The sequence below is a fragment of the Bombina bombina genome, chromosome 7, assembly GCF_027579735.1.
Source record: "Bombina bombina isolate aBomBom1 chromosome 7, aBomBom1.pri, whole genome shotgun sequence".
NCBI lineage: Eukaryota > Metazoa > Chordata > Amphibia > Anura > Bombinatoridae > Bombina > Bombina bombina.
This window is the reverse complement of record NC_069505.1, coordinates 235,939,616-235,965,941: the sequence shown is the minus strand read 5'-3', so window position 1 is coordinate 235,965,941 and position 26,326 is coordinate 235,939,616. Positions and strand designations below refer to the sequence as shown.

The window sequence follows — 26,326 nt, the reverse complement described above, 5'->3', positions numbered from 1 at the left end:
CCACGGGTCATTGCTCGGATCAAGCAGGAGAGAGCATCTGTAATTCTTATAGCTCCTGCCTGGCCTCGCAGGATCTGGTATGCATATCTAGTAGAGATGTCGTCCCTTCCTCCATTGAGACTACCTCTCAGGAAGGACCTTCTGATTCAGGGACCCTTCCTTCATCCTAATCTCGTTTCTCTGAAGCTGGCTGCTTGGAGATTGAACGCTTAATTTTAGCCAAGTGTGGATTTTCTGATGCGGTCATTGAGACCATGGTTCAGGCTCGTAAGCCTGTCACTAGGAAGATTTACCATAAGATATGGTGTAAATATCTTTTATTGTTGTGAGTCTAAAGAATATTCTTGGATTAGTCTGGATTCCAAGGATCTTATCTTTTCTCCAGGAAGGCCTCGAGAAGGGGTTATCAGTTAGTACCCTCAAAGGGCAAATTTCTTCATTATCCATTCTGCTGCACAAGAGTCTGATGGATGTGCCGGATGTACAATCCTTCTGTCAGGCCCTGGTCAGAATCAGACCTGTGTTTAAATCAGTTGCTCCTCCTTGGAGCCTTAATCTTGTTCTTAAAGTTTTGCAGCAGGCTCCATTTGAGCCTATGCATTCCTTAGATATTAAGTTATTATCTTGGAAAGTTTTATTTCTTATTGCTATCGCTTCTACTCAGAGGGTTTCTGAACTCTCAGCATTGCAGTGTGAATCTCCTTATCTTATTTTCCATGCAGATAAGGCAGTTCTCCGTACCAAGTTTGGTTTTCTTCCTAAGGTTGTTTTGGACAAAAATATTAATCAAGAAATTGTTGTTCCTTCTCTCTGTCCTAATCCTTCTTCTCATAAAGAATGTTAAATTCTATCTGCAGGCTACGAAGGACTTTCGTCAGTCTTCTGCGTTGTTTATTTGTTTGTTTTTCTGGTAAACGTAAGGGCCAGAAAACTACTGCCTCTTCTTTCTTTCTGTTTGAGAAGTGTTATTCGTATGGCTTATGAGACTGATGGAGAGCAGCCTCCTGGGAGAATTACAGCATATTCCACTACGGCGGTGTCTTCTTCTTGGGCCCTCAAGAATGAGGCCTCTGTAGAACAGATTTGTAAGGCTGCGACTTGGTCTTCATTGCACACTTTTTCTAAATTCTATAAATTTGATACTTTTGCCTCGGCTGGCTTCTTTTGGGAGAAAGGTTCTGAGGGCAGTGGTGCCTTCTGTTTAGATTACTGTCTTGCCCTCCCTTATCATCTGTGTACTCTAGCTTGGGTATTGATTCCCAACAGTAATTTATGATCCGTGGACTCACCATGTCTTAAGAAAGAAAACAATCACCTCTGCTCCTTGTGTTCTTTCCTTTCTCTCCTTTTCCTTTGGTCGAATGACTGTGGATTGTGGGAAGGGAAGTGATACTTAACAGCTTTGCTGTGGGGTTTTTTGCCTCCACCTGCTGGCCATATTCCCAACAGTAATTGATGATCCGTGGACTCACCGTGTCGAGAAAGAAACAAACAAATTTATCAGGTAAGCATAAATTTTCTTTCCCTCTAGTTTGTCAAAAAATTTGTTTTGACTTTTCAAATTCAACACCTTGGGAAGATATTTGTGCATATTTTGAGTTGCACTTTTTGGCTATTTAGTAAAAAAAAAAGCAATGCAAAGTCCGGTATATGCTCATTTGACATGTTAATAAACCACATAAATAAATTCACATCGCATTTTTAAACGTGTACACAGATTAAATATTATATAATTGTGTTTGTAAGGTTTAGCCATGTTAAAAATTACTCAGAATGTTTTTAAATGATTTAAAGGGACAGTCTAGTCAAAATTAAACTTTCATGATTCAGATAGAGCAGCCAATTTTAAGCAACTTTCTATCAGTGTCTTAATGTAGCCACCCATCAGCAAGCGCTACTCAGGTGCTGAACCAAAAATGGGCCGGATCCTAAACTTACATTCAAATAAAGATACAGTACCAAGATAATAAAGAAATTAATATTATTAGTTAAAGGGATATGAAACCCCAAAAAATTATTTTGTGTTTCAGACAGAGCATACAAAAAAAGTTTCCAATTTACTTACCATCTTATTTGATTGGTTCCCATGGTATTCTGTTTTGAAGAGATACCTAGGTAGATGTCTGAAGCGTTACATGGCAAGAAATAGTGCTGCTAAATAACATTCTTTTAAAACTACTGCCATATAGTGCTCCAGACATGTGAATGGTCCTAAGCTTACATTCCTGCTTTACAACAAAAGATACAAAGAGAATGAATAACTTTTTTGATAAACAAAATAAACTAGAAAGTTATTTAAAACTGTATACTATATCTGAACCGCAAAAGGACATTTTTGAGGTTTCATGTCCCTTTAAGTGAAAAAAAATCTACACTTTTAAACTTTGGAGCTGAATCTGAAGTGAAGTTTTAATAGCTGTGGTTCTCTAGTTTCTGGGATCCATCAAACCCTCTCATCACTAAATATCACTGTTTGTACTAACACATGCTTTTCTTTTGTAGAGCTGATTGGTCCCAGCTCTGTCACTATAGCAATAGAAAACGGAGATTTGGTGAAAGTCATAAAGATATTAAGGGAGGAGGACCCCTGGGATAGCCCTCTCCTATTGGCGCATGTGTCCAGGTAGCTCTTCATATATATTGTTTGTTTTTTGTTTGTTTTCAGCAACTCCATGTAGGCTATATGTTTGTCAAAAAACCCTTTAAAGCAACATGGAAGTCAAAAATAAACTTTCATGATAGAGAGTAGAATTAAAAACGTTCCAATTTACGTTATCAAATGTTACTTTTTTCTCTTGCTGTCCTTTTATAAAACAGCTAGTTTATGAGAGCGTTGTGAAATAGACTCAGGAGTGTGCATGTATCTTGGGTACTATATAGGAGCTGTGTTTTTAACAGAAGTACACTGGGATTTTGTTTTTAATTGTATGCTCCGTTTCAGCAAAGGATACTAAAAAAGCAGGTCAATTTGATTATAGAAGTGAGTTAAGAAGCTGTTGTGTTTTTTTTTTTTTTTTACATTTTCTTAAATTGATCTGAATCGTCTCTCTTGTTTTGCTTTTACACATGAAATAAAAATAAAATTTTGCCATGATTGTGATGTTGTCTAAGTAAAATTATTAGTCTGACAAACTCTTATTTTACTCCTCCTACGGCAGGACCAACAGCTAACTGTTTAATACGGACTAGTGATTTTTTTATTTTTTTTATCTCTTCAAGAAAATGAAATTTATTGCAAATTTAGGACACATTTGTTTATGTCTATTCAGGGCTGGGAATTTCCTCTTGTCCCATATGTATACGCTGCAGGGGGCAAGTAAACAATTTAACTTCTTTATGTGACATTGAGTGGAATAATAACATTTTCTTTTTGATATTTTGTTCAAAATACAGAGAGTTGTCCAAACGTCACATGATCTAACACATTTAAAGCATGTAATGTATCCAATACAGTGTCCCTTTAAAGTGAAATTAATGCCATCTATCATGATTCAGATAGAGATTTCAATTTACTTGTATTATATAATTTGCTTTGTTCTCTTGGAGGCTGATTTATCAATGTCTGGCGGACATGATCTGCTGTAGCGGATCATGTCGGCCAGACATCGCTGAATGCCGACGGCATACGCTGTCTGCATTTAACATTGGACAAGCAGTTCTGGTGAACTGCTTGTGCAATGATGCCCCCTGCAGATTTGCGGCCAATTGGCCGATAGCAGGGGATGTCAATCAACCCGAGCTGGCGGACGAGTTAAGAAGCAGTAGTCTTAAAACCGCTGCTTCTTAATTCCTGATTCCGGCGAGCTTGAAGGCTTGTGCGGAATAAGAAGCATTGGGGCCGATTGACCACTTGGTAAATCAGTCCCTTGGTATAATTTGTTGAAAAGCATATAGGCTTAGGAGCTGTGGAGATAACTTCTGATTGGTAGCTGCACATATATGCCTCTTGTCATTGACTTACTGATGTGTTCAGCTAGCTCCCGGTAGTGTATAGCTTCTCAGTGCTCCTTCAACAAAGGATTCTAAAAGAATGAAGCAAGTTTGGTAATAAAAGCAAATTGTAAAGTTGTTTTTAAAATGTTGTGTTCTATCCAAATCATGAACTTCTCAAAGAGCCAACAGTGGTTTATATCACAAATGAAGAGGGCCATTTATCAAGCTCCGTATGGAGCTTGTGGGCCCGTGTTTCTGGCGAGTCTTCAGACTCGCCAGAAATGGCAGTTATGAAGTAGCGGTCTAAAGACCGCTGCTCCATAACCCTGTCCGCCTGCTCTGAGCAGGCAGACAGGAATCGCCACAATTCAACCCGATCAAGTACGATCGGGTTGATTGACACCTCCCTGCTGGCGGCCGATTGGCCGCGAGTCTGCAGGGGGGGCATTGCACCAGCAGCTCTTGTGATCATGTCCGCAAGACCTTTGATACATAGGCCTCGAAGTCTTCACAGGTACAAGTCACAGCACCAGCAACTATCTGTGCTTGAATAGTGGTGCACGGGCCCTCACAGCATATGTGCCGCTGAAAAACAGCAATGACTTTTACTAGAAGCATTTTTGCTAATGGAAATATATTGCAACAATGCGTCTATTTAAAGTTGAAATGCAGTGATGCATCTTTACCTATCTATCCCTTTTAATATATAGAGAAAAAGAAAGCATACAAATTTAATAGTTTGTTTTCTTTCTTCTTGTAGGATTTATGAAAAGTACGGTGAATCTGCCGTCAGATCCTTTGTTAAGTTGTATCCTTCAGTTTTACCGGTGGATATAAATCAGATTTGCAAAGAAAATCCAGGACACTTCTTAGCATATCTGGATAGCCTAATCAAATCTAAACCCGAGGAACAGAGGTAAGCGTTTTGTCTCAATAAAAACTCTTTACGCAGGTAGCAATGGAATCTCACATACGTTATTTAAAGAATATGAAACGGCTCTTGCTTTATAGTAAAATTGTGCTTTGTCTCACGCTCCCTAAAGAGAACAAAAAGCAAATTCTCAGCCTACAAATGCTGCAAATCAAGTAACTGGTGTAGACAATTTGCAGCATTTTGATTTTTGGCCTCTAGGGAGCGTGGCACAAAGAGAATATTTTTTACATAAATGTACATTACATAAGACAATATAATGTGACCTTGTGGGTTTGTCCCTGAGTTTATAATCATCTAGTGCAGGGATTTCCAACTGGCAGACCCTGAGCCACATGCGGCCCTCTGCATTAGTTTTTTGGCTCCTGGGGATATATGTGTTTGAGGATTTATGGAAAAGGTACAAACAAGTTGGCCACAACTCAAAAAAGCTATTTGGAGGGGAAAACAGAAAACAGTGTGTATCCTGCAACCTTACTTAAATCTGAGTTTAGGAAATGTATCACTTGTGTGGTTAATACCTATAAACGTTATATGCGGTCTGTAAGGCTTCTATATAATTCATCTGCGGCCCTCATGTGTTAGGTGGTTGTTCATCACTGATCAAGTATATAGGCCTTTTATCCTAAAAGGACATTGAGTATGAAACCTTTCTTTCATGGTTCAGATAGCGAATAACTTTTCAAATTTCTAATTTACTTCTAATATCAGTTTTGCTGCATTTTCTTAGTATTCTTTGTTAAAGGAGGAACAATGCAATACTGGGAGATAGCTTAACACATCAGTAAGCCAATAACAAGAAGCATATATATGCAGCCACCAATTAGCATCTAGCTCCCAGCTCCTGAGCCTACCTAGGTATGCTTTTCAACAAAGGATACCAACAGAACTGATTAAAATAGATAAAGAAGTAAATTGGAAAATTGTTTAAAATGGTATGTTCTATCTAAATCATAAAGGAAAAAAATTGTAAAGCTAAAAATAAAAGTAAACCACGTGTGAAAGGGTTAAAATAAGACTCAAGGAAATACATTTAGGGTGAAAAGACAAAATAAAGTAGTGATAAGGGCAGTAGTGGCAAACCTGTAGCACAAATGCCCAAGGTGGCAGTCAAACTAATTTGCTGACGCCTTCTCTGCACACCATAATACGTCTGGTTTTATTTGCTTAATACACGCTATAAATTGGGAGTATAAATTATGGATTTAAAAGCAAAATTAATCTTTAATATTTCTTTAATGTGCCTTTTAAATATAAAAAATGTCCCTATGGGCAGATGAGTTATTTTGTTAGATGATGATGATGATAATAGCTTATTATGGCACACACTGTCTATATGGTCAGCATCTGTGAAACGGGGAATGATGGTGAAATAAAGTGAAAGTTACAACTAACTAGATTACTGTAAGCATCAGGACACTTTATTTTCTATCCTACAGGTTGTCTTTACTACAGACTCTTGCACAACCTGAGTCTTTAAAGTTGGATTGGCTTCTTTTGGCAGTTTCCCATGATGCCCCTCAAACAAAAAATACAGTGGATCCTGAGGGAAATCCCAGGTTGGCTTTAAATCTAATGTTCTCTGTATATTTAAATCTAAGATGAATTGATCAATATTAACCTCTCACCTTCTTTAATCCCTTCACTACTGGGACTTTCAGAGAAAAACAAAATACAGAGAATGTTTAGCATGTTTGCTATCACTCCATTTAAACAGAAATAAATCCTTTTTATTTTATTATATATATATAAATAAATATATATATATATATATATATATATATATATATATATATATATATATATATATATATATATATATATATATATATATATATATATATTGTTTAAGCAGACAACCCAAGGTATTGATCTAGGCCCATTTTGGTATATTTCATGCCACCATTTCACCGCCAAATGCAAAATAAATTAATGGTTGTTATTTTTTCACAAACTTTGGGTTTTTCACTGAAAGTATTTACAAACAGCTTGTGCAATTATGGCACAGATGGTTGTAAAAGCTTCTGTGGGATCCCCTTTCTTCAGAAATAGCAGATATATATGGCTTTTTGGTAATTAGAAGGCCACTAATTGCAGCTGCGCACCACACTTCTATTATTCCCTCCCCCTTCCGCTGTTGAGCCACCCACCGCCTCCCGGATTCCACCCTGCACTTCCTGCCATCACCAGCAGTTGATCGTTGCAGACAGTGACACAGACAGTGTCACTGTGTAACGATCTGACATCTGCCCTCATATGGAACTGAAGCACCGATTGCGCTCTGGTTTCATATTTGGGCAGATGCTTGAATAATTTATTGTAATGTGCCTTTATACCTGAGTACTGTATAAAAATGACTGTAGTGAACAATTGAGTGCCATCTGTTACTGCCACACAGCAAACATGAGACTCCTAATTATATTCTATTCTTTCTGACAACCCATAAAACTAAAATGACTGAGATCTAGACTTTATCAAGATATATTTATTTCATTAAAGAGCTTGTAATGCCTACAGTGATGTGAATACTCTTATGTATATTTCAGGCCTCGCTCGCATTTATTTACATGGGGTTATGGACAGCTCATAATGATTTTAATTAAACTCCCAGCAGACTTCGAAACCAAAGAGAAAATGTCAGCAATTTGTAAATCATTTGGGTAAGAAGAATTAAGCAGCGTGAAAATACTGATTGTGTTGTAAGAAAACGCACACTTCCTGTAATTACAAAATAGCTACTTAGATTTTAAAGGGTCATAAAAGTCCTATAAATGGTTTAACACGTGTGACCTCTGTGATGTTGTACTGGCGTCTCCAAGTTAAAGGGACAGCGTACAGTAAAATTGGTTTCTCCTTAATGTGTTTATAGCACCTGCTGCAGTGTTTTAAAGTGTATGGGAAATTGTCCCTTAAAGGGACATGAAACCCACATTTTGTTCTTATAGGTAGAACAGACAATTTTAAACAACTTTCCAGTTTACTTTTATTATCAAATGTGCTTCGATCTCTTGGTATCCTTTGTTGAAGGAGCAGCAATGCACTACTGGTTTCTAACTGAACACATGGGTGAGCCAATAACAATTGATTTATCTATATGCAGCCACCTAGGTTATTTGCTGCTCCTGAGCTTTCCTAGATAAATCTTTCAACAAAGGATAACAAAAAGGAAGCAAATTAAATAATATAATTAATTGGAAAGTTGTTTAAAATTGTATTCTCTGTCTAATTGTGACTTTACTGTCCCTTTAAGGTATCATTTTGTATATGAATTAACTGTTACTGCTAATTGAAACCACAACCCAATGAAATGTGTTGAGCTAGCAGGGAAAGCAGACCTAATTATCTTTTGTCTAATATCTAAGTCCTCCTTAACTTTTTTGCTGTTTACTCAAAGCCCAAGAGAAGAATGCAAAATGAACATTTTAGTAACTCTCTGTCACAGCCCCCCAGTAGGAGCGTTATTTTATCTAATCTTGTTTACAGGGGTTTTGTTTAACCAGAACTTAAAGGGACATAAAACCCAATTTTTTTTCCTCTCATGATTCAGATAGAACATAGAATTTTAAACAACTTTCCAATTTACTTCTGTTCTCAAATATTATTCATTTTCTTGTTATCCTTTGTAGAAAAGCAGTAAAGTAAGCTTATGAGTATGCACGTGTCTGCAGCTCTAAAATGGCAGCAGTTTTGCAACAATGTTATTCATTAGCAAGAGCACTAGATGGCAGCACTATTTCCTGTCATGTAGAGCTTTAGGCATGTGCACGCTACCTACCTAGGTATCCCTTCAACAAAGAATAGCATGAGAAAAAAGCAAATTTGATATTAGAAGTAAATTGGAAACTTTTTAAAAATTGTCTTTTCTATCTGAATAATGAAAGACATTTTTTGGGTTTAATGTCCCTTTAAGTTAAAAAATGTTCATTATAGGTGGGGAAACAATAGACAAAATATGTTATTTCAAATGAGAAAATAAAGGTGAAGGAGCTATTTGTAAACAATGCAATACACTCCAGTATGTAAAATAAATAATTGGGAACACATTAAAGGAGAAACACTATTAATGTACACTGTTCCATTAACCACCCATTTGGCTATGGATCTCAATTGTGTTAAGAAAATGCTTTAACGCAGAGTATTTTCCTATTGCACCCCTGTGCTGAGCTGGAGTATTTAGCTGTTTTTCACATTTAGTTAAGCCCTGTAGTAGATAGTTTTTTTCCATTTTTCACATATTGTATATTTGTTTTTGTTTTACAGCAGATTCAAACTAAGACCTGCACACAAATAAATGCACATTTATTCATGCCAGGTGATCAATATTATTACAACAATGGTCACTTAGCTACTACAGATTATATAGGGGGAGTATTTTAAACATGGGCTTTGAAATTTGGGGTCTTGGGGGATCTGAGCTCAAGGGGTTTGAATACTTAACCCCCCACCCCCCATCTAGCTCCCTGCAGCAGACAGGCACTTCTGAGTTTCATGGGTGTTGTGACATTGCCAGCCACTTGGTCACCTCCTTCGCCCCAGTAAGTGCAGAGAACAATCCAATTAGTTCCAAAAGCTCCCCCCTGGGATGAGGAGACATCGTCATTCACACAATATTTATAGGGCGGATAATGACCAACACATGTTGTCATCCAGAGTTAAGGGGTTAAACACTTCTAATGCTGCATTTGCAGGTTACATAATTTGCTTTTTCACTTGCTAGGGAGCAAGTCGGTTTAAAGAAACAAAGACAAACAAATATCATGGAGCTAGTGTGACCAAACAGCCCACCAAAAAATAGTAATTGGAGACTACTATAAGCTAATGTAATGCCATTTCTTATGGTTAAAAGTACATACTGACTAGTAATGCCACAAGAAAGCCAGATGTACCTTGTGTGTATTTTACTCTTTACAATATGCACTTCACCAAACTAGGATTTATTGCAATATGTGGTGAACCTCTGACCCCAGGACTATGTACCCAGTGTTCAGTTTTATGTTATTAGGGGTTCAGTAAGAAGACAATCACAGAAAGGTTTTACGCTGTGGAAAGGGATTTGTGTAGCAGTTTTGGGTACCAGGGTGTTGGAGTTGGGCTGTGTGGTTATACTGATTGTACAACTCCAGTTATTAACAAACACTCTACACTTTCAGATATTGGCCAGGATACCTCTCTCTTTGCGTAGAGCTGGACAGAAGAAGAGAAGCCCTAACCAATATTGTGTATCTTGATGACATGAGCTTAATCAATGAAAATAATGGTTAGTGCTTTTAATTGAAAATTAATAATACTTTACTTGAAGGATGTATAGAAAAATACTTACATTTGAAGGCTATGGCCCCAATTTATCAAAGTCTGGCGGGCCTGATCCGACAGTGCGGATCAGGTCCGCCAAACCTCACTGAATACGGCGAGCAATACGCTCGCCGTATTCAGCATTGCACCAGCAGCTCACAAGAGCTGCTGGTGCAACACCGCCCCCCTGCAGACTCGCGGCCAATCGGCCGCCAGCAGGGGGTGTCAATCAACCCGATCGGGTTGATTTCCGGCGATGTCTTTGTGACCGCTGCTACATAACTGCTTTTTCTGGCGAGCCTGCAGGCTCGCCAGAAACACGGGGCATCAAGCTCCATTCGTAGATTGTGTAGATGCCGAGTTATCCTAACCTTGTTCATCTGTAGGACCCCAGTAGTACCAAAATGCCTTTGTGATTATGAAGGACCATTACACCTTCAAAAACCCACCATAAAAGACATTAAATTGACATGGGAGTCAAAATTAAATTATCTTGCCCCACAGCTAATACTTGCCAGTGACATCCCCCTTTCCCAAGACATAGATGTAAAAAAAGCCATTCCTTCTTCTCCAGCTTAAAGTGACACTAAACCCAAATGTTTTCTGTCATGATTCAGATAGAGCTCAACATTTTATGCAACTTTCTTACTCCTATTATCACATTTTCTTCATTCTCTTTGTATCTTTATTTGAAATACAAGCATGTAAGTTTAGATGCCGGCCCATTTTTTGGTGAACAACCTGGGTTGTTCTTGCTGATTGGTGGATAAATTCATCCACCAGTAAAAAAGTGCTCTCTAGAGTTCTGAACCAAAAAAAAAGCTTAGATGCCTTCTTTTTCAAATAAAGATAGCAAGAGAACAAAGACAAATTGATAATAGGAGTAAATTAGAAAGTTGCTTAAAATTTCATGCTCTATCCAAATCACAAAAGAAAAAATGTGGGTTCAGTGTCCCTTTAAGACACTCAGTTTAACCCTCTTCATTCCTAGTTCTGTCGATCACAGAATGGGAAAAACTAGAGTCATCTTTATTTCTTTCTAATGACACGGTGAGTCCACAGATCATCTTAATTACTGTTGGGAATATCACTCCTGACCAGGAGGAGAAGGCAAAGAGCACCACAACAAAAGCTGTTAAATACCACTCCCCCTACCCACAATCCCCAGTCATTCTCTTTGCTTGTATCAGTTGCAAGGAGGGGTAAAGTTAGGTGTCTGCTTCTTCAATCAAGAGTTTATTTTTTAAGCAGAGCAAGTTTATTCTGGTTTTCTTTGGGGTTTAGCCGTAGTCCATGTCAGTCTCTTCAGTAGAGCAAGTGGTGGCTTTTAAGCATTTGGGAACTTGTGGGGTATAATCCCACTGGGCCTCCCAAGTAATTTCATGCTGCCCTTGGTTGAAAGTTTGAGTGTTTACTTTTTTTTCTTCTTTCCACAGGTCCATGTGGGGTAGGAAGCTCCTCTCGTACCAAGTGAGCTGTCCTGCTGCCGGACAGATTTTTGAGGTAAGTGCCTATTTCTTTCCCTGTTTTGATATAGGAGAATTTGGCACTTTGACAGTTGATTCTGTCTAAATATACAATGTCTTCTAGGTTAATGGTTTATTGTATGGCAGTTTTGCAGGTACTGGGGATGTTTGGAGGCATACGGCTAGATTTAGAGTTCGGCGGTAGCCGTCAAAACCAGCGTTAGAGGCTCCTAACGCTGGTTTTGGGCTACCGCTGGTATTTAGAGTCAGTGATTAAAGGGTCTAACGCTCACTTTACAGCCGCGACTTTTCCATACCGCAGATCCCCCTACGCCATTTGCGTAGCCTATCTTTTCAATGGGATCTTCCTAACGCCGGTATTTAGAGTCGTTTCTGCAGTGAGCGTTAGAGCTCTAACGACAAGATTCCAGCCGCCTGAAAATAGCAGGAGTTAAGAGCTTTCTGGCTAACGCCGGTTTATAAAGCTCTTAACTACTGTACCCTAAAGTACACTAACACCCATAAACTACCTATGTACCCCTAAACCGAGGTCCCCCCACATCGCCGCCACTCGATTAAAAATTTTAACCCCTAATCTGCCGACCGCCACCTACGTTATACTTATGTACCCCTAATCTGCTGCCCCTAACACCGCCGACCCCTGTATTATATCTATTAACCCCTAACTTGCCCCCCACAACGTCGCCGCAAGCTACTTAAAATAATTAACCCCTAATCTTCCGACCGCAAATCGCCGCCACCTACGTTATCCCTATGTACCCCTAATCTTCTGCCCCTAACATCGCCGACCCCTATGTTATATTTATTAACCCCTAATCTGCCCCCCACAACGTCGCCGACACCTGCCTACACTTATTAACCCCTAATCTGCCGAGCGGACCTGAGCGCTACTATAATAAAGTTATTAACCCCTAATCCGCCTCACTAACCCTATCATAAATAGTATTAACCCCTAATCTGCCCTCCCTAACATCGCCGACACCTACCTTCAATTATTAACCCCTAATCTGCCGACCGGAGCTCACCGCTATTCTAATAAATGTATTAACCCCTAAAGCTAAGTCTAACCCTAACACTAACACCCCCCTAAGTTAAATATAATTTTTATCTAACGAAATAAATTAACTCTTATTAAATAAATGATTCCTATTTAAAGCTAAATACTTACCTGTAAAATAAATCATAATATAGCTACAATATAAATTACATTTATATTATAGCTATTTTAGGATTAATATTTATTTTACAGGTAACTTTGTATTTATTTTAACCAGGTACAATAGCTATTAAATAGTTAAGAACTATTTAATAGTTACCTAGTTAAAATAATTACAAATTTACCTGTAAAATAAATCCTAACCTAAGATATAATTAAACCTAACACTACCCTATCAATAAAATAATTAAATAAACTACCTACAATTACCTACAATTAACCTAACACTACACTATCAATAAATTAATTAAACACAATTGCTACAAATAAATACAATTAAATAAACTATCTAAAGTACAAAAAATAAAAAAGAACTAAGTTACAGAAAATAAAAAAATATTTACAAACATAAGAAAAATATTACAACAATTTTAAACTAATTACACCTACTCTAAGCCCCCTAATAAAATAACAAAGACCCCCAAAATAAAAAATTCCTTACCCTATTCTAAATTTAAAAAGTTACAAGCTCTTTTACCTTACCAGCCCTGAACAGGGCCCTTTGCGGGGCATGCCCCAAGAATTTCAGCTCTTTTGCCTGTAAAAAAAAACATACAATACCCCCCCCCCAACATTACAACCCACCACCCACATACCCCTAATCTAACCCAAACCCCCCTTAAATAAACCTAACACTAAGCCCCTGATGATCTTCCTACCTTGTCTTCACCATGCCAGGTTCACCGATCCGTCCTGGCTCCAAGATCTTCATCCAACCCAAGCAGGGGCTAGACATCCACTGAAGAAGTCCAGAAGAGGGTCCAAAGTCTTCCTCCTATCCGGCAAGAAGAGGACATCCGGACCGGCAAACATCTTCTCCAAGCGGCATCTTCTATGTTCTTCCATCCGATGACGACCGGCTCCATCTTGAAGACCTCCAGCGCGGATCCATCCTCTTCTTCCGACGACTAGACGACGAATGACGGTTCCTTTAAGGGACGTCATCCAAGATGGCGTCCCTCGAATTCCGATTGGCTGATAGGATTCTATCAGCCAATCGGAATTAAGGTAGGAATTTTCTGATTGGCTGATGGAATCAGCCAATCAGAATCAAGATCAATCCGATTGGCTGATCCAATCAGCCAATCAGATTGAGCTCGCATTCTATTGGCTGATCGGAACAGCCAATAGAATGCGAGCTCAATCTGATTGGCTGATTGGATCAGCCAATCGGATTGATCTTGATTCTGATTGGCTGATTCCATCAGCCAATCAGAAAATTCCTACCTTAATTCCGATTGGCTGATAGAATCCTATCAGCCAATCGGAATTCGAGGGACGCCATCTTGGATGACGTCCCTTAAAGGAACCGTCATTCGTCGTCTAGTCGTCGGAAGAAGAGGATGGATCCGCGCTGGAGGTCTTCAAGATGGAGCCGGTCGTCATCGGATGGAAGAACATAGAAGATGCCGCTTGGAGAAGATGTTTGCCGGTCCGGATGTCCTCTTCTTGCCGGATAGGAGGAAGACTTTGGACCCTCTTCTGGACTTCTTCAGTGGATGTCTAGCCCCTGCTTGGGTTGGATGAAGATCTTGGAGCCAGGACGGATCGGTGAACCTGGCATGGTGAAGACAAGGTAGGAAGATCATCAGGGGCTTAGTGTTAGGTTTATTTAAGGGGGGTTTGGGTTAGATTAGGGGTATGTGGGTGGTGGGTTGTAATGTTGGGGGGGGGTATTGTATGTTTTTTTTTACAGGCAAAAGAGCTGAAATTCTTGGGGCATGCCCCGCAAAGGGCCCTGTTCAGGGCTGGTAAGGTAAAAGAGCTTGTAACTTTTTAAATTTAGAATAGGGTAAGGAATTTTTTATTTTGGGGGTCTTTGTTATTTTATTAGGGGGCTTAGAGTAGGTGTAATTAGTTTAAAATTGTTGTAATATTTTTCTTATGTTTGTAAATATTTTTTTATTTTCTGTAACTTAGTTCTTTTTTATTTTTTGTACTTTAGATAGTTTATTTAATTGTATTTATTTGTAGCAATTGTGTTTAATTAATTTATTGATAGTGTAGTGTTAGGTTAATTGTAGGTAATTGTAGGTAGTTTATTTAATTATTTTATTGATAGGGTAGTGTTAGGTTTAATTATATCTTAGGTTAGGATTTATTTTACAGGTAAATTTGTAATTATTTTAACTAGGTAACTATTAAATAGTTCTTAACTATTTAATAGCTATTGTACCTGGTTAAAATAAATACAAAGTTACCTGTAAAATAAATATTAATCCTAAAATAGCTATAATATAAATGTAATTTATATTGTAGCTATATTATGATTTATTTTACAGGTAAGTATTTAGCTTTAAATAGGAATCATTTATTTAATAAGAGTTAATTTATTTCGTTAGATAAAAATTATATTTAACTTAGGGGGGTGTTAGTGTTAGGGTTAGACTTAGCTTTAGGGGTTAATACATTTATTAGAATAGCGGTGAGCTCCGGTCGGCAGATTAGGGGTTAATAATTGAAGGTAGGTGTCGGCGATGTTAGGGAGGGCAGATTAGGGGTTAATACTATTTATGATAGGGTTAGTGAGGCGGATTAGGGGTTAATAACTTTATTATAGTAGCGCTCAGGTCCGGTCGGCAGATTAGGGGTTAATAAGTGTAGGTAGGTGTCGGCGACGTTGTGGGGGGCAGATTAGGGGTTAATAAATATAACATAGGGGTTGGCGATGTTAGGGCAGCAGATTAGGGGTACATAAGGATAACGTAGGTGGCGGCGGTTTACGGAGCGGCAGATTAGGGGTTAAAAGTGTAATGCAGGGGTCAGCGATAGCGGGGGCGGCAGAATAGGGGTTAATAAGTGTAAGGTTAGGGGTGTTTAGACTCGGGGTACATGTTAGAGTGTTAAGTGCAGACGTAGGAAGGGTTACCGCATAGCAAACAATGGGGCTGCGTTAGGAGCTGAACGCTGCTTTTTTCCAGGTGTTAGGTTTTTTTTCAGCTCAAACAGCCCCATTGTTTCCTATGGGAGAATCGTGCACGAGCACGTTTTTGAGGCCGGCCGCGTCCGTAAGCAACTCTGGTATCGAGAGTTGCATTTGCGGTAAAAATGCTCTACGCTCCTTTTTTGGAGCCTAACGCAGCATTTGTTTGAACTCTCGATACCAGAGTTAAATTTATGGTGCGGCCAGAAAAAAACCCGCGGAGCGTTAACAGCCCTTTTACCGCCGAACTCTAAATCTAGGCCATAGTTTATTATGTTTTCACTTTGGTGTACGTTTTTTGTTTGTGTATTAATGGCTACCGGGTGGTTTTTTTAGGCCACGCCCACAATAGGTGGGCTTATCTGAGATAGCAAGGATGTTTTTGGCGCCCTTTTAGCTGTTTTCTGTTGTTCCTGGATGTTGCAGCTCTGTTGCATAGCTCCTCAGAGGTGGTTCAGCGTTCTCTCCGGTGCAGCTGTATGGGGGTCCGGATCATTTTCTGTTTTTGTTTCTGCCAGCAAGGAAGTCAAGTAGGCACCTCAGCAGAGCTTGCTGAGGTGTAGAGGTTGCCTGTTGTTTTTTTGTGGGGTTGCTGCTCCGTTTATATTTAAGTTTCTGTCTGAATTTCAGGGACTAACGTTTGTATCTCTTTTTGCATTAATTTTGTTAAAGATTGTTTCTGTAAGATTTATTGTGCAGTTTATTTAAGGATTTTCTAGTTAAAAAAAAAAATCTGTTTAAAATTTAAAGGGACAGTCACGTTTTTTTGTTTCATTAAAATTCTGATTTGAACTTAGAATTTTTTATTGATTAAGGTTTTTTCCTTTGAAATAAGATGGACCAAGAGGCCCTGCAAGCTGTTGCTTGTTCTCTATGTTTCAATACTAATGTTGAGCCTCCTATTCCTTTTTGTTCCTCTTGTATTGAAAGAACATTACATTACAAGGATAGACTTTTTGATTCTGAGCCTTCATTGTCTAGGGCAAATGTTCAGGAGACTCCTGTTCAGGCTAATCTTCAGCTTTCTCCTCAAACGTCCCAATCTTCTGCAGTGCCCTGGGTTTCGTCTCAGGTTGGTTTTTCCTTGCAGGATATGGCTACCCATATATCCTTGGCAGTATCTGAGGCTTTGTCTGCTTTTCCTATGTTGCAGGGGAAGCGCAAGAGGAAGTATAAGGTTTCTGATTCTGTTGCAATTGTGTCTAGTGTTTCTTCTCATAAGTCTGAGGAGGAACATACTTCAGTAGCATCTGAGGGTGAGATCTCGGATTCTGATAGTGTAAATCCTTCTTCTGAACCTGGGGTTGTTTCATTTAGGTTTAAGCTAGAAAGGAACAAAACCTCCGTTTGTTACTCAAGGAGGTTTTGGCTACCTTGGATGACTCTGAGGCATCAGTCATGGTTATTCCTAAGAAATCTAGTAAACTTAATAAGTTTTTTGATGTCCCTTCCTCTGTGGAAGTTTTTTTCAATACTAGATCATGTTTCAGATATTATTGCACGAGAATGGGAGAAGCCTGGGATTCCTTTTTACTCTTCTCCAATTTTTAGGAAGATGTTTCCTATTGCGGATTCTATTAAGGAATCTTGGCAGATGGTTCCTAAGGTGGAGGGAGCAGTTTACACTCTGACCAAGAGGACTACTATTCCTATTGAGGACAGCTGTTCCTTTAAAGATCCTATGGATAAGAAGTTGGAAGCTTTGCTTAAAAAGATTTATGTTCACCAGGGGTATCAATGGCAACCGGCTGCATGTATTGCTATGGTTACTAGTGCTGCGGCATATTGGTTTGATGCATTGTCTAATTCTATTCAGCAAGATACTCCTCTTGAAGAAATTCAAGATAGAATCAAGGCTTTAAAGTTGGCTAATTCCTTTATTGCAGATGCTTCTCTACAGGTCATCAAGTTGGGAGTTAAAATTTCTGGATTTGCCATTTTAGATCGCAGAGCTTTATGGTTAAAATCCTGGTCTGCGGATGTGTCCTCTAAGCTTTTGTCTATTCCTTACAAGGGTAAGGCCTTGTTTTGGCCAGGTTTGGCTGAGATTATTTCTGATATTACGGGAGGGAAGGGGCATTCTCTTCCTCAGGATAAAAGAAATAAACAGAAGGGTCAGCAGAGTAATTTTTGTTCCTTTCATAACTACTCTGGTAAATCTTCCTCTTCTTCCTTCAATCAGGAACAGTCCAAACATTCTTGGAAGTCAAATCAGTCTTGGAATAAGGGGAAGCAGTCCAGGAAGCCTGTTGCTGACTCAAAATCAGCATGAAGGGTCTGCCCCTGATCTGGGAATCGATCTTGTGGGGGCCAGACTCTTTCTTTTCTCAAGCTTGGGTTTGAGATGTTCAGGATCCCTGGGTGGTAGATATCGTGTCCCAGGGTTACAAACTGGAGTTCAAGAATTTTCCTCCCAGAGGCAGGTTTCTTCTCTCTAGGTTATCTGTAAACCAGATAAAAGGAGAGGTGTTCTTCAAAACTGCCTAGACTGCGGAGGACTCGCAGGAGGTTGTCGCACTCATGGTTGTTATACTGAGACAAACACGTAAATTGTATAGTTAAAGAAAATTGCAAATGATCGACATTTTAACTTAGTTACTTAGTTCACCCCTTCTTGTTCAATAAAGGCCATAGAGTGTGAAACGCATCCTCGCAGATGTCACTCTTGACAAAATTAATGTTATTATGGTTTATTACATGCTTTATGTCTGTTTCTTCCTTTCTTTTCTTGCTGCTCTATTTGTTCAGACTCACTACAATACAATTAAATACACTAAAGCTTCAGCTTGTTGACATACGTAGGTCAGCAAGACCCATAATATACACTTACTTACTCCTCTATGGCTAATTCTCAATGCCTCCATAAGCTATTAGACTCCATAAGAATTCAGACAATAAACACTAAAGGACTTAACATCCCGACTAAAAGATCTCAAGCTTTATGAGACTTTAAGAGGCACAAATCAGACATAGTATTTGTACAGGAGACCCATTTTATAAAAAATAAAGAACCACTAACCTTTACACTAAAATTTGGCACGTTACTATGCTTCCCACCCTAAAGCCAAAAAGTAGGGGGTTGGGATTCTAATCAAGCTAAATATCCTGTTCACAGTAATTAAGACAGTCAAGTACAGAGAGGGTAGATACATTATATTAATAGGCCTATTGTAGGGCAGTCCGGTTAAGTTAGTTTCCATATATTCTCCGAACTCTAATAAAGTTAGATTGTTTAAAGTGGTAGCTAATTTAATTTTAGAACATGAAAAAGGAACTCTGATACTTTGCGGAGATCTGAATATGCCCTTAGATCCTCAGCTAGACTGTTTGTCTACGTACTCCTCAGTACCAACCTCACATATCAACCGCACTAATAATTACCTTAAAAAACGGGTTGTTCATGATCTCTGGAGGGTTTCGAACCCAGAAAAAGAGATTACACGTTCTATTCATACCCCCACAAACTATACACAAGAATAGATTACATCTTTAATGATGTCACATTCCTCTCATTATTTCACTCCACACAAATCCCACCCCTTACCTGGTCTGACCATGCTTCAGTCTTGGGCACACTAACTTGGCCAACCAAACTGATTCAAGACTATATATGGAGACTGGATGGCCATTTACTTTCAGACCCCTTGATCTCACAACATATCTCAAAAGCCATAACAGAATATTTTACCTCTAACTCCACCCCAGACCTTTCTCAAGCTACTATATGGGAGGCCCACAAATGCGTGATACGGGGGGAACTCAGGCATAAAAGAATCAATGTTGAACAAAAGCGTGCATATTTAACAGCACTTATTACTAATATTTAATCACTAGAACAGAGACCTAAGAAGTCCCCAGATGACCACTCTCTACTAATTGCTCTGCAATTGGAACGGGAAAAACTAGCGTCCTATTATAACAAAGAACACAAAAGACAAACTTTAAGACTACAACAATCACATTATGAGGGTCTAACTAAATCAGGCAGTTCCCTTGCACGGTACCTAAAGCAAAAAGCGCACAAGTCATTTATCTTAAGTATAAAAGACGACCAGAATAAAAACATTTCTCTTCCAAATCCATAGCAAAAACCCTCAGAGAATATTATCAAAAGTTATATAACCTAAATAGTCCAACTAACCTAAAACCATTAGAACAAGACACAAAAACTAAAGGAATAGCCATGTTTCTAGCCTCCCTTCATCTCCCCCAACTCTCCTCCTATCAAAAAAATCAACTAGAAGAACCCATATCATTGGAGAAAATTAATGTGGTTATCAAAGACCTCCCAATGGCAAGGCACAAGGCCCTGATGGATTCAGTAACGGATATTATAAACAATTTCAAGAAGAACTGTTGCCTCAATTTACACGTTTTGTTAACTATATTGATGAATCTAAGGCATTACCCCCCTGCCTACTAGAGGCACACATTATCCTTCTACCAAACCCTAACAAAGCTTTAGACCACCCATCACATTATAGGCTAATTTCACTCCTAAACTCCAATGTAAAAATCTTCGCGAAGGTGTTGGCAAACCGTGTGAATTGCATGTTACCGGAAATAATCCATCAGGACCAGGTGGGATTTATCCCAAAACGAGTGGCCAAAGACAACACGGTCAGGGCCTTTAACCTCATTCACGGGTATCCTTACTGTCTATAGACGCAGAAAAGGCCTTTGACCATGTTGACTGGTTGTTTGTACATTCTACGTTAGAATCCATGGGCTTTGGTCCCAAAATGATAGACAGAATTTTCTCCTTATACTTACAACCCAATGCTAAACTGCTAATAAATGGAACCTTATCCACCCCTTTTACAATAACTAATGATACCCGGCAGGGTTGTCCCCTTTCTCCCCTTCTATTTGCGTGCTTTATTGAAACCATTGGGATTAAGATGAGACAAAACCCTAATATAAAAGGGATACAAGTGGGTTCACAATCATATGTCCTCTCCCTTTTCTTATTTTCACTCACCGACCCTGAAAATTCTGTTTCACCATTATTAGAAGAATTCCAACTATTTCACACATTATCCTATTTTAAGATTAATTATTTGCAAAGGATTCTAAGTCTAACCCTAAAACATTCTTTAAGTACATAAATAGCAAAAAATCAAAGAAAGACAATATAGGTACATTAAAATGCGTGGAGGGTAGCATGATTGACAGGGAGAAGGCTGAGGTACTAAACCAGTTTTTTTTCTTCAGTATACACAAGAGAGGAACCATTGGCTGATACTTTCGAACAAAATAGAACATGCCAGCCCTTACCATTAACTGGGTTATGTATAGAGGATATCAGGAACAAATTGGATAATATTAAGGTAAATAAAACTCCAGGCCCAGATGGAATACACCAAAGGGTACTTAGCACTGTTATAGACAAACCTCTACTCTTAATTTTTCAAGACTCATTATCCTCAGGCATGGTACTCAAGGATTGGCGTAAAGCTGATGTGGTGCCACTCTTCAAAAAGGGAAGTAGGGATGATCCAGGAAGCTATAGACCAGTTAGTCTGACATCAATAGTGGGGAAGATATTTGAAGAGATTATAAAGGATTATATTGATGAGCATATTCGTGTAAACAAGATTGTGAGTTCTAATCAGCATGGTTTTATGTGAAATAGATCATGTCAAACTAATCTAATTAGATTCTATGAGGAAGTAAGTAAAAATATAGATAAAGGGGAATCAGTTGATGTGGTATACTTAGATTTTGAAAAGGCGTTTGATACAGTGCTACATGAGAGATTAATGCACAAAATTGAGGGACTGGGAATAGCTGAAAATGTTAGCTCATGGATAAATAACTGGATAAAAGATAGGGAGCAACAAGTAGTAGTAGTAAATGGATCATACTCGGATTGGACAAAGGTAATCAGTGGAGTCCCCCAGGGATCAGTACTGGGCCCCATTCTTTTTAATATTTTTATAAATGACTTGGAGCAAGGATTAAATAGCAACATCTCTATTTTTGCAGATGATACGAAGTTAAGTAAGGTCATTAGGTCGTTACAAAAGGACCTGCAAAAATTAGAAGTATGGGCAGGTAAATGGAAAATGAGATTTAATACGAGAAAATGCAAGGTTCTATCTTTTGGAAGTAAAAATAAGCAGGCAGTGTATTATTTAAATGGGACAAGACTTAGCCAAACACAGGAGTAAAGGGATTTGGGGGTAGTAATAGATAACAAGCTAAAGATGGGTGCACAATGCAGGGCAGTGGCTTCACAGGCTAATAAGATACTAGCATGTATTAAGAGGCATTGATTCAAGGGAGGAAAGCATAATTCTGTCACTATATAAAGCCCTGGTAAGACCTCACCTTGAGTATGCAGTGCAGTTCTGGGGACCGATCGCAAAAAAAGATATTGCAGAACTAGAAAACGTTCAGTGAAGGGCCACAAAGCTAATAAGAGGATTGGAGAATTTAAGCTATGAGGAGAGGCTAGCCAAACTGGGTCTGTTTTCTTTAGAAAAAAGGCGTTTGAGAGGTGACATGTTTACTTTACATAAATATATTCAAGGCCCAGAGATGGCAGAAGCTCTGTTTATTCCAAGAAAATTGTTTGTGACAAAAGGTCACAATTTAAGGTTGGAGGAAAGGAGATTTAATCTCCTGCAACAGAAACGTTTTTTTAACTGTAAGAGCAATAAAATTGTGGAACTCATTACCAAAGGAGGTGGTGAATGCAATACCCTAGATACATTTAAAAATTGTTTGGATGCATTTCTGTCTATAAATACAATTCATAGATATGATTGCTAGTATTAAATGGGTCACCTTTTAGCGGATTATTTAAACTTAACTGGAGCTTTTTGTAAGTATTTCTTTTTAAAAGACACAATGAGTCCATGGATTTCATCCTTACTTGTGGGATATCGCCTCCTGGCCAGCATGAGGAGGCAAAGAGCACCACAGCAGATCTGCATATATAGCTCCTCCCTTCCCTCCCACTCGAGTCATTCTCTTTGCCTGTGTTAGTGATAGGAAGAGGTAAAGTGAGGTGTTAGTTTAGATTATTCAATCAAGAGTTTATTATTTTTAAAATGGTACCAGTGAGTGCTATTTTTTTTATAGGGTGTAGCCATATTCCTTGTCAGCCTCTAGAGTAGAGCTAGAGGTGGCTTTAAAGCAATTGGAACTGGTGGGCAGTGTTCCCTCTAAGGCCAGTTTTGTGTGCGGCCCAGCAGTGAAACAGTTAATAAGAGAACCATACCTTACAGTCTGCATTGTGCAATGTTTGCTAATTGCTGAGTGTGGTTACTTGATTAACTGTTTCACTGCTTGGCCGCACAAAAAAATGGTCTTAGAGGGAACAGTGCTGGTGGGACAAAGCTTTCACTGCACCTTCTGCTGATGGTCTTAGCAAATGTTATCTAAGGCCCTATATGTTTTCACAGGATGACAGAAGTGTGAAGAATTCTTGATCCTGTGAGATATCATGCTGTCGCTCAGCATAAAGGTATGTGCAGCCTTTTATTCTTCTGGGAGATAGATTAACTCAGAATGGGCTGCACGTGTTTCTACCTGATGTATGGGGTTGTTTAACTTTATTGTAATAAGTTTCTCTCCCTACTCTGTCACTTATGTTTTTCAGGACATGACATGGTAATTTTGAGATAGGCTTTTGTTTGGCAAATCTCAGATGTTATGGGCAGGACGCTGGGGACATTTATTTCGGGGTTAATATGCTCCGGTTTCGGGCTGTGTGTTTCAGGCTAAACAATAGTATGCCACAAGTTGTTTGGGCTAAGCAGTAGCATGCGCAACTGTTTTAGGAGACCGGCATTTGTTTTTTTACTAAGATACATTAGCCGGGTCCGGATATATTCTTCTTTGCGCCCACGAAGGGCAGGGCTTAGTTTCACGCACTTGGAAGTCGCGCATTAGTTGTCTCTACGTGATCCAGGCACCAGTACTTCCTGTTTCTACTGAGTTTGCTTCAAGTTTTCAGACACATAGTTAGTCGGATACCGGTGCTTACTACGACCGCATGGTTAAGGATCAAAGCAGGCGGTCCAAGGCATTTGGAGGATCGAGTAAAGTGATCAGTGTACCATGGGGGCAAGGTAGGCGCCTCAGCAGAGCTGTTGAGGCAGAGGTGTGCTTTATTTTCAGGAATTGAGTTTACATGTTAGCTTTTTTTGCTGAGTGCAGTAAAATTGTTATTGTTTTAAATTTTAAAGGCACGGTACACTTTTTGGTTTTAAAGGGCCATTATACACATTTTTTCTTTGCATAAATGTTTTGTAGATGATCTATTTATATAGCCCATAAAGTTTTTTTTTTTTGTTTTTTTTTTTAAATGTATAATTTTGCTTATTTTTAAATAACATTGCTCTGATTTTCAGACTCCTAACCAAGCCCCAAAGTTTTACTTGAATACCGTCAGCTACCTTCTCAAGCTTGCTCCTGTTTGTGTAAAGGGTCTTTTCATATGCAAAAGAAGGGGGAGGAGGGGGGAGTGTCTTATTTACCACTTGCAGTGGGCTTTCCAACTGCCTTTTCAACAGAGCTAAACTGAAAGCTTCTAAGTACGTTTTTAAACCATTTTATACTGGATTTTTATATCAGTATCTGTGCATCTTATTCTTTATAGTAGTGTCTATTACATGCACTTATATGAAAATGAGTGTATACTGTCCCTTTAAGGGATTGATAGACAGCACTCATATTAGAGCTGTTTTATTTCTTTTTTTTTCTGGCATAAAATTGTCAAGATTATTTAAGAAGCCACGACCAAAATTTTTGCTTGCTTATTTTGTCATGGAAGATCTTCAAAACGTTACATGTTTATGTGTTTAAATGCCAATGTGGAACCTCCTGTTACTTCTCAGGGTTCTACCGATGAGATACAGAGTATGCCGCAACTTTCTCCCCAAGCGTCACAGCCCTTAACGCCCGCTCAAGCGGAGCCATGTAACTCTGCAGCCTCTGCTGTGATTACTTTAAAGGATAATAGCTACTGTTATGTCCTCTACTCTTTCAGAGGCGTTATCTGCCTTTCCTGTATTCCAAGGCAAACGCAGAAGGAAGGAAGCCCACATGGTTAATTCAGCTTCTGATGCTTTGATGGCAATCTCAGATATACCCTCCCAGAGCTCTGAATTGGAGGGTATGGAGGTTATATCCGAAGGTGAACTTTCTGATTCTGGCAGTGTATTGCCACTGACAGATTCAAAAGTGGTTTCCTTCAGGTTTAAACTTGAACACCTCCGTTTGTTATTGAGGGAGGTTTTAGTGACTCTGGACGACTGTGATTCAATTGTGGTTCCTCCAGAGAAATTGAGTTAGTTGGACAGATATCTAGAAGTCCCTTCTTATTCTGATGTTTTTCCAGTTCCTAAGGGAACTTCAGAGATTATTGCTAAAGAATGGGAGAGACCAGGTATTCCTTTCTCTCCTTCTCCCGTTTTCAAGAAGATGTACCCTATAGCTGAGGCTATTAGGGATTCTTGGCAGACGGTTCCTAAAGTGGAAGGAGCTATTTCCACCTTGGCTAAATGAACTACTATTCCTTTTGAGAATAGTTGTGCTTTCAAAGCCAGTATGGATAAGAAATTGGAGGGCGTTCTTAAAAAGATTTATGTTCATCAGGGATTGCTATTGCAACCGGTGGCATGCATGGTTGAAATCTTGGTCTGCGGATGTGTCATCTAAGTCTAAGCTTTTGGCTATTCCTTACAAGGGGAAGACCCTGTTCGGGCCTGACTTGAAGGAAATTATTTCTGACGTCATTCCCTCCCTCAGGATAAGAAATCCAAACAGAGAGGTCGACAGAGTAATTTTCGTTCCTTTCGAAACTTTAAAGGAATCCCCCCTTCCTCTTCCTCTAAACAGGAAGGTAACTATTCGCAAACCAAGTCTACCTGGAGACCAAACCAGTCTTGGAACAATCTAAGAAGCCTGCTGCTGCTCCCAAGTCAGCATGAAGGGTTGGCTCCGATCCGGGACCGGATCTAGTAGGGGGCAGACTGTCTTTCTTCATCCAGGCTTGGATGAGAGATGTTCTGGATCCCTGGGCAATAGATATAGTGTCTCAGGGATACAAACTGGAATTCAGAAATTCTTCTGGCAAGGTCCCATACAGACATTGTACTTTCCTTCCTAAGGACCCACGGGTGGAAGGTAAACATAGAAAAGAGTTCATTAGTTCCTCAGACAAGAGTACCTTTTCTGGGCACTCTAATCGACTCTATGTCAATGAAGATTTTTCTGACGGAGGTCAGAAAGTTAAAGATTCTGAATACATGTCGACTCATTCAGTCCAATCCTCGTCCGTCAGTGGCTCAGTGCATGGAGGTAATCGGATTGAAGGTGGCGGCAATGGACATCGCTCCGTTTGCTCGTTTTCATCTCAGGCCTCTGCAATTGAGCATGCTCAGGCAGTGGAATGGAGATTATACAGTTTTGTCTCCTCAAGTAAATCTAGATCAGGAGACGAGGGTCTCTCTTCTGTGGTGGTTGTCGCTGGATCATCTATTCCAGGGGACATGCTTCCGCAGACCCTCATGGGTGATAGTGACAACAGA

The 26,326-nt window shown here is 39.2% G+C and overlaps 1 protein-coding gene across 1 annotated transcript in view; it reads left to right on the top strand.

Moving 5' to 3' along the window:
* The window catches only part of HPS5 (HPS5 biogenesis of lysosomal organelles complex 2 subunit 2), a 182,174-nt gene that overhangs the window by 138,228 nt on the left and 17,620 nt on the right, over positions 1 to 26,326 (top strand). The window contains exons 17-21 of the mRNA XM_053720662.1: positions 2,503 to 2,623; positions 4,694 to 4,849; positions 6,304 to 6,423; positions 7,411 to 7,524; positions 10,015 to 10,121. Coding sequence (XP_053576637.1) covers positions 2,503 to 2,623; positions 4,694 to 4,849; positions 6,304 to 6,423; positions 7,411 to 7,524; positions 10,015 to 10,121 — 618 coding nt within the window. The remainder of the gene's footprint in view (positions 1 to 2,502; positions 2,624 to 4,693; positions 4,850 to 6,303; positions 6,424 to 7,410; positions 7,525 to 10,014; positions 10,122 to 26,326) is intronic.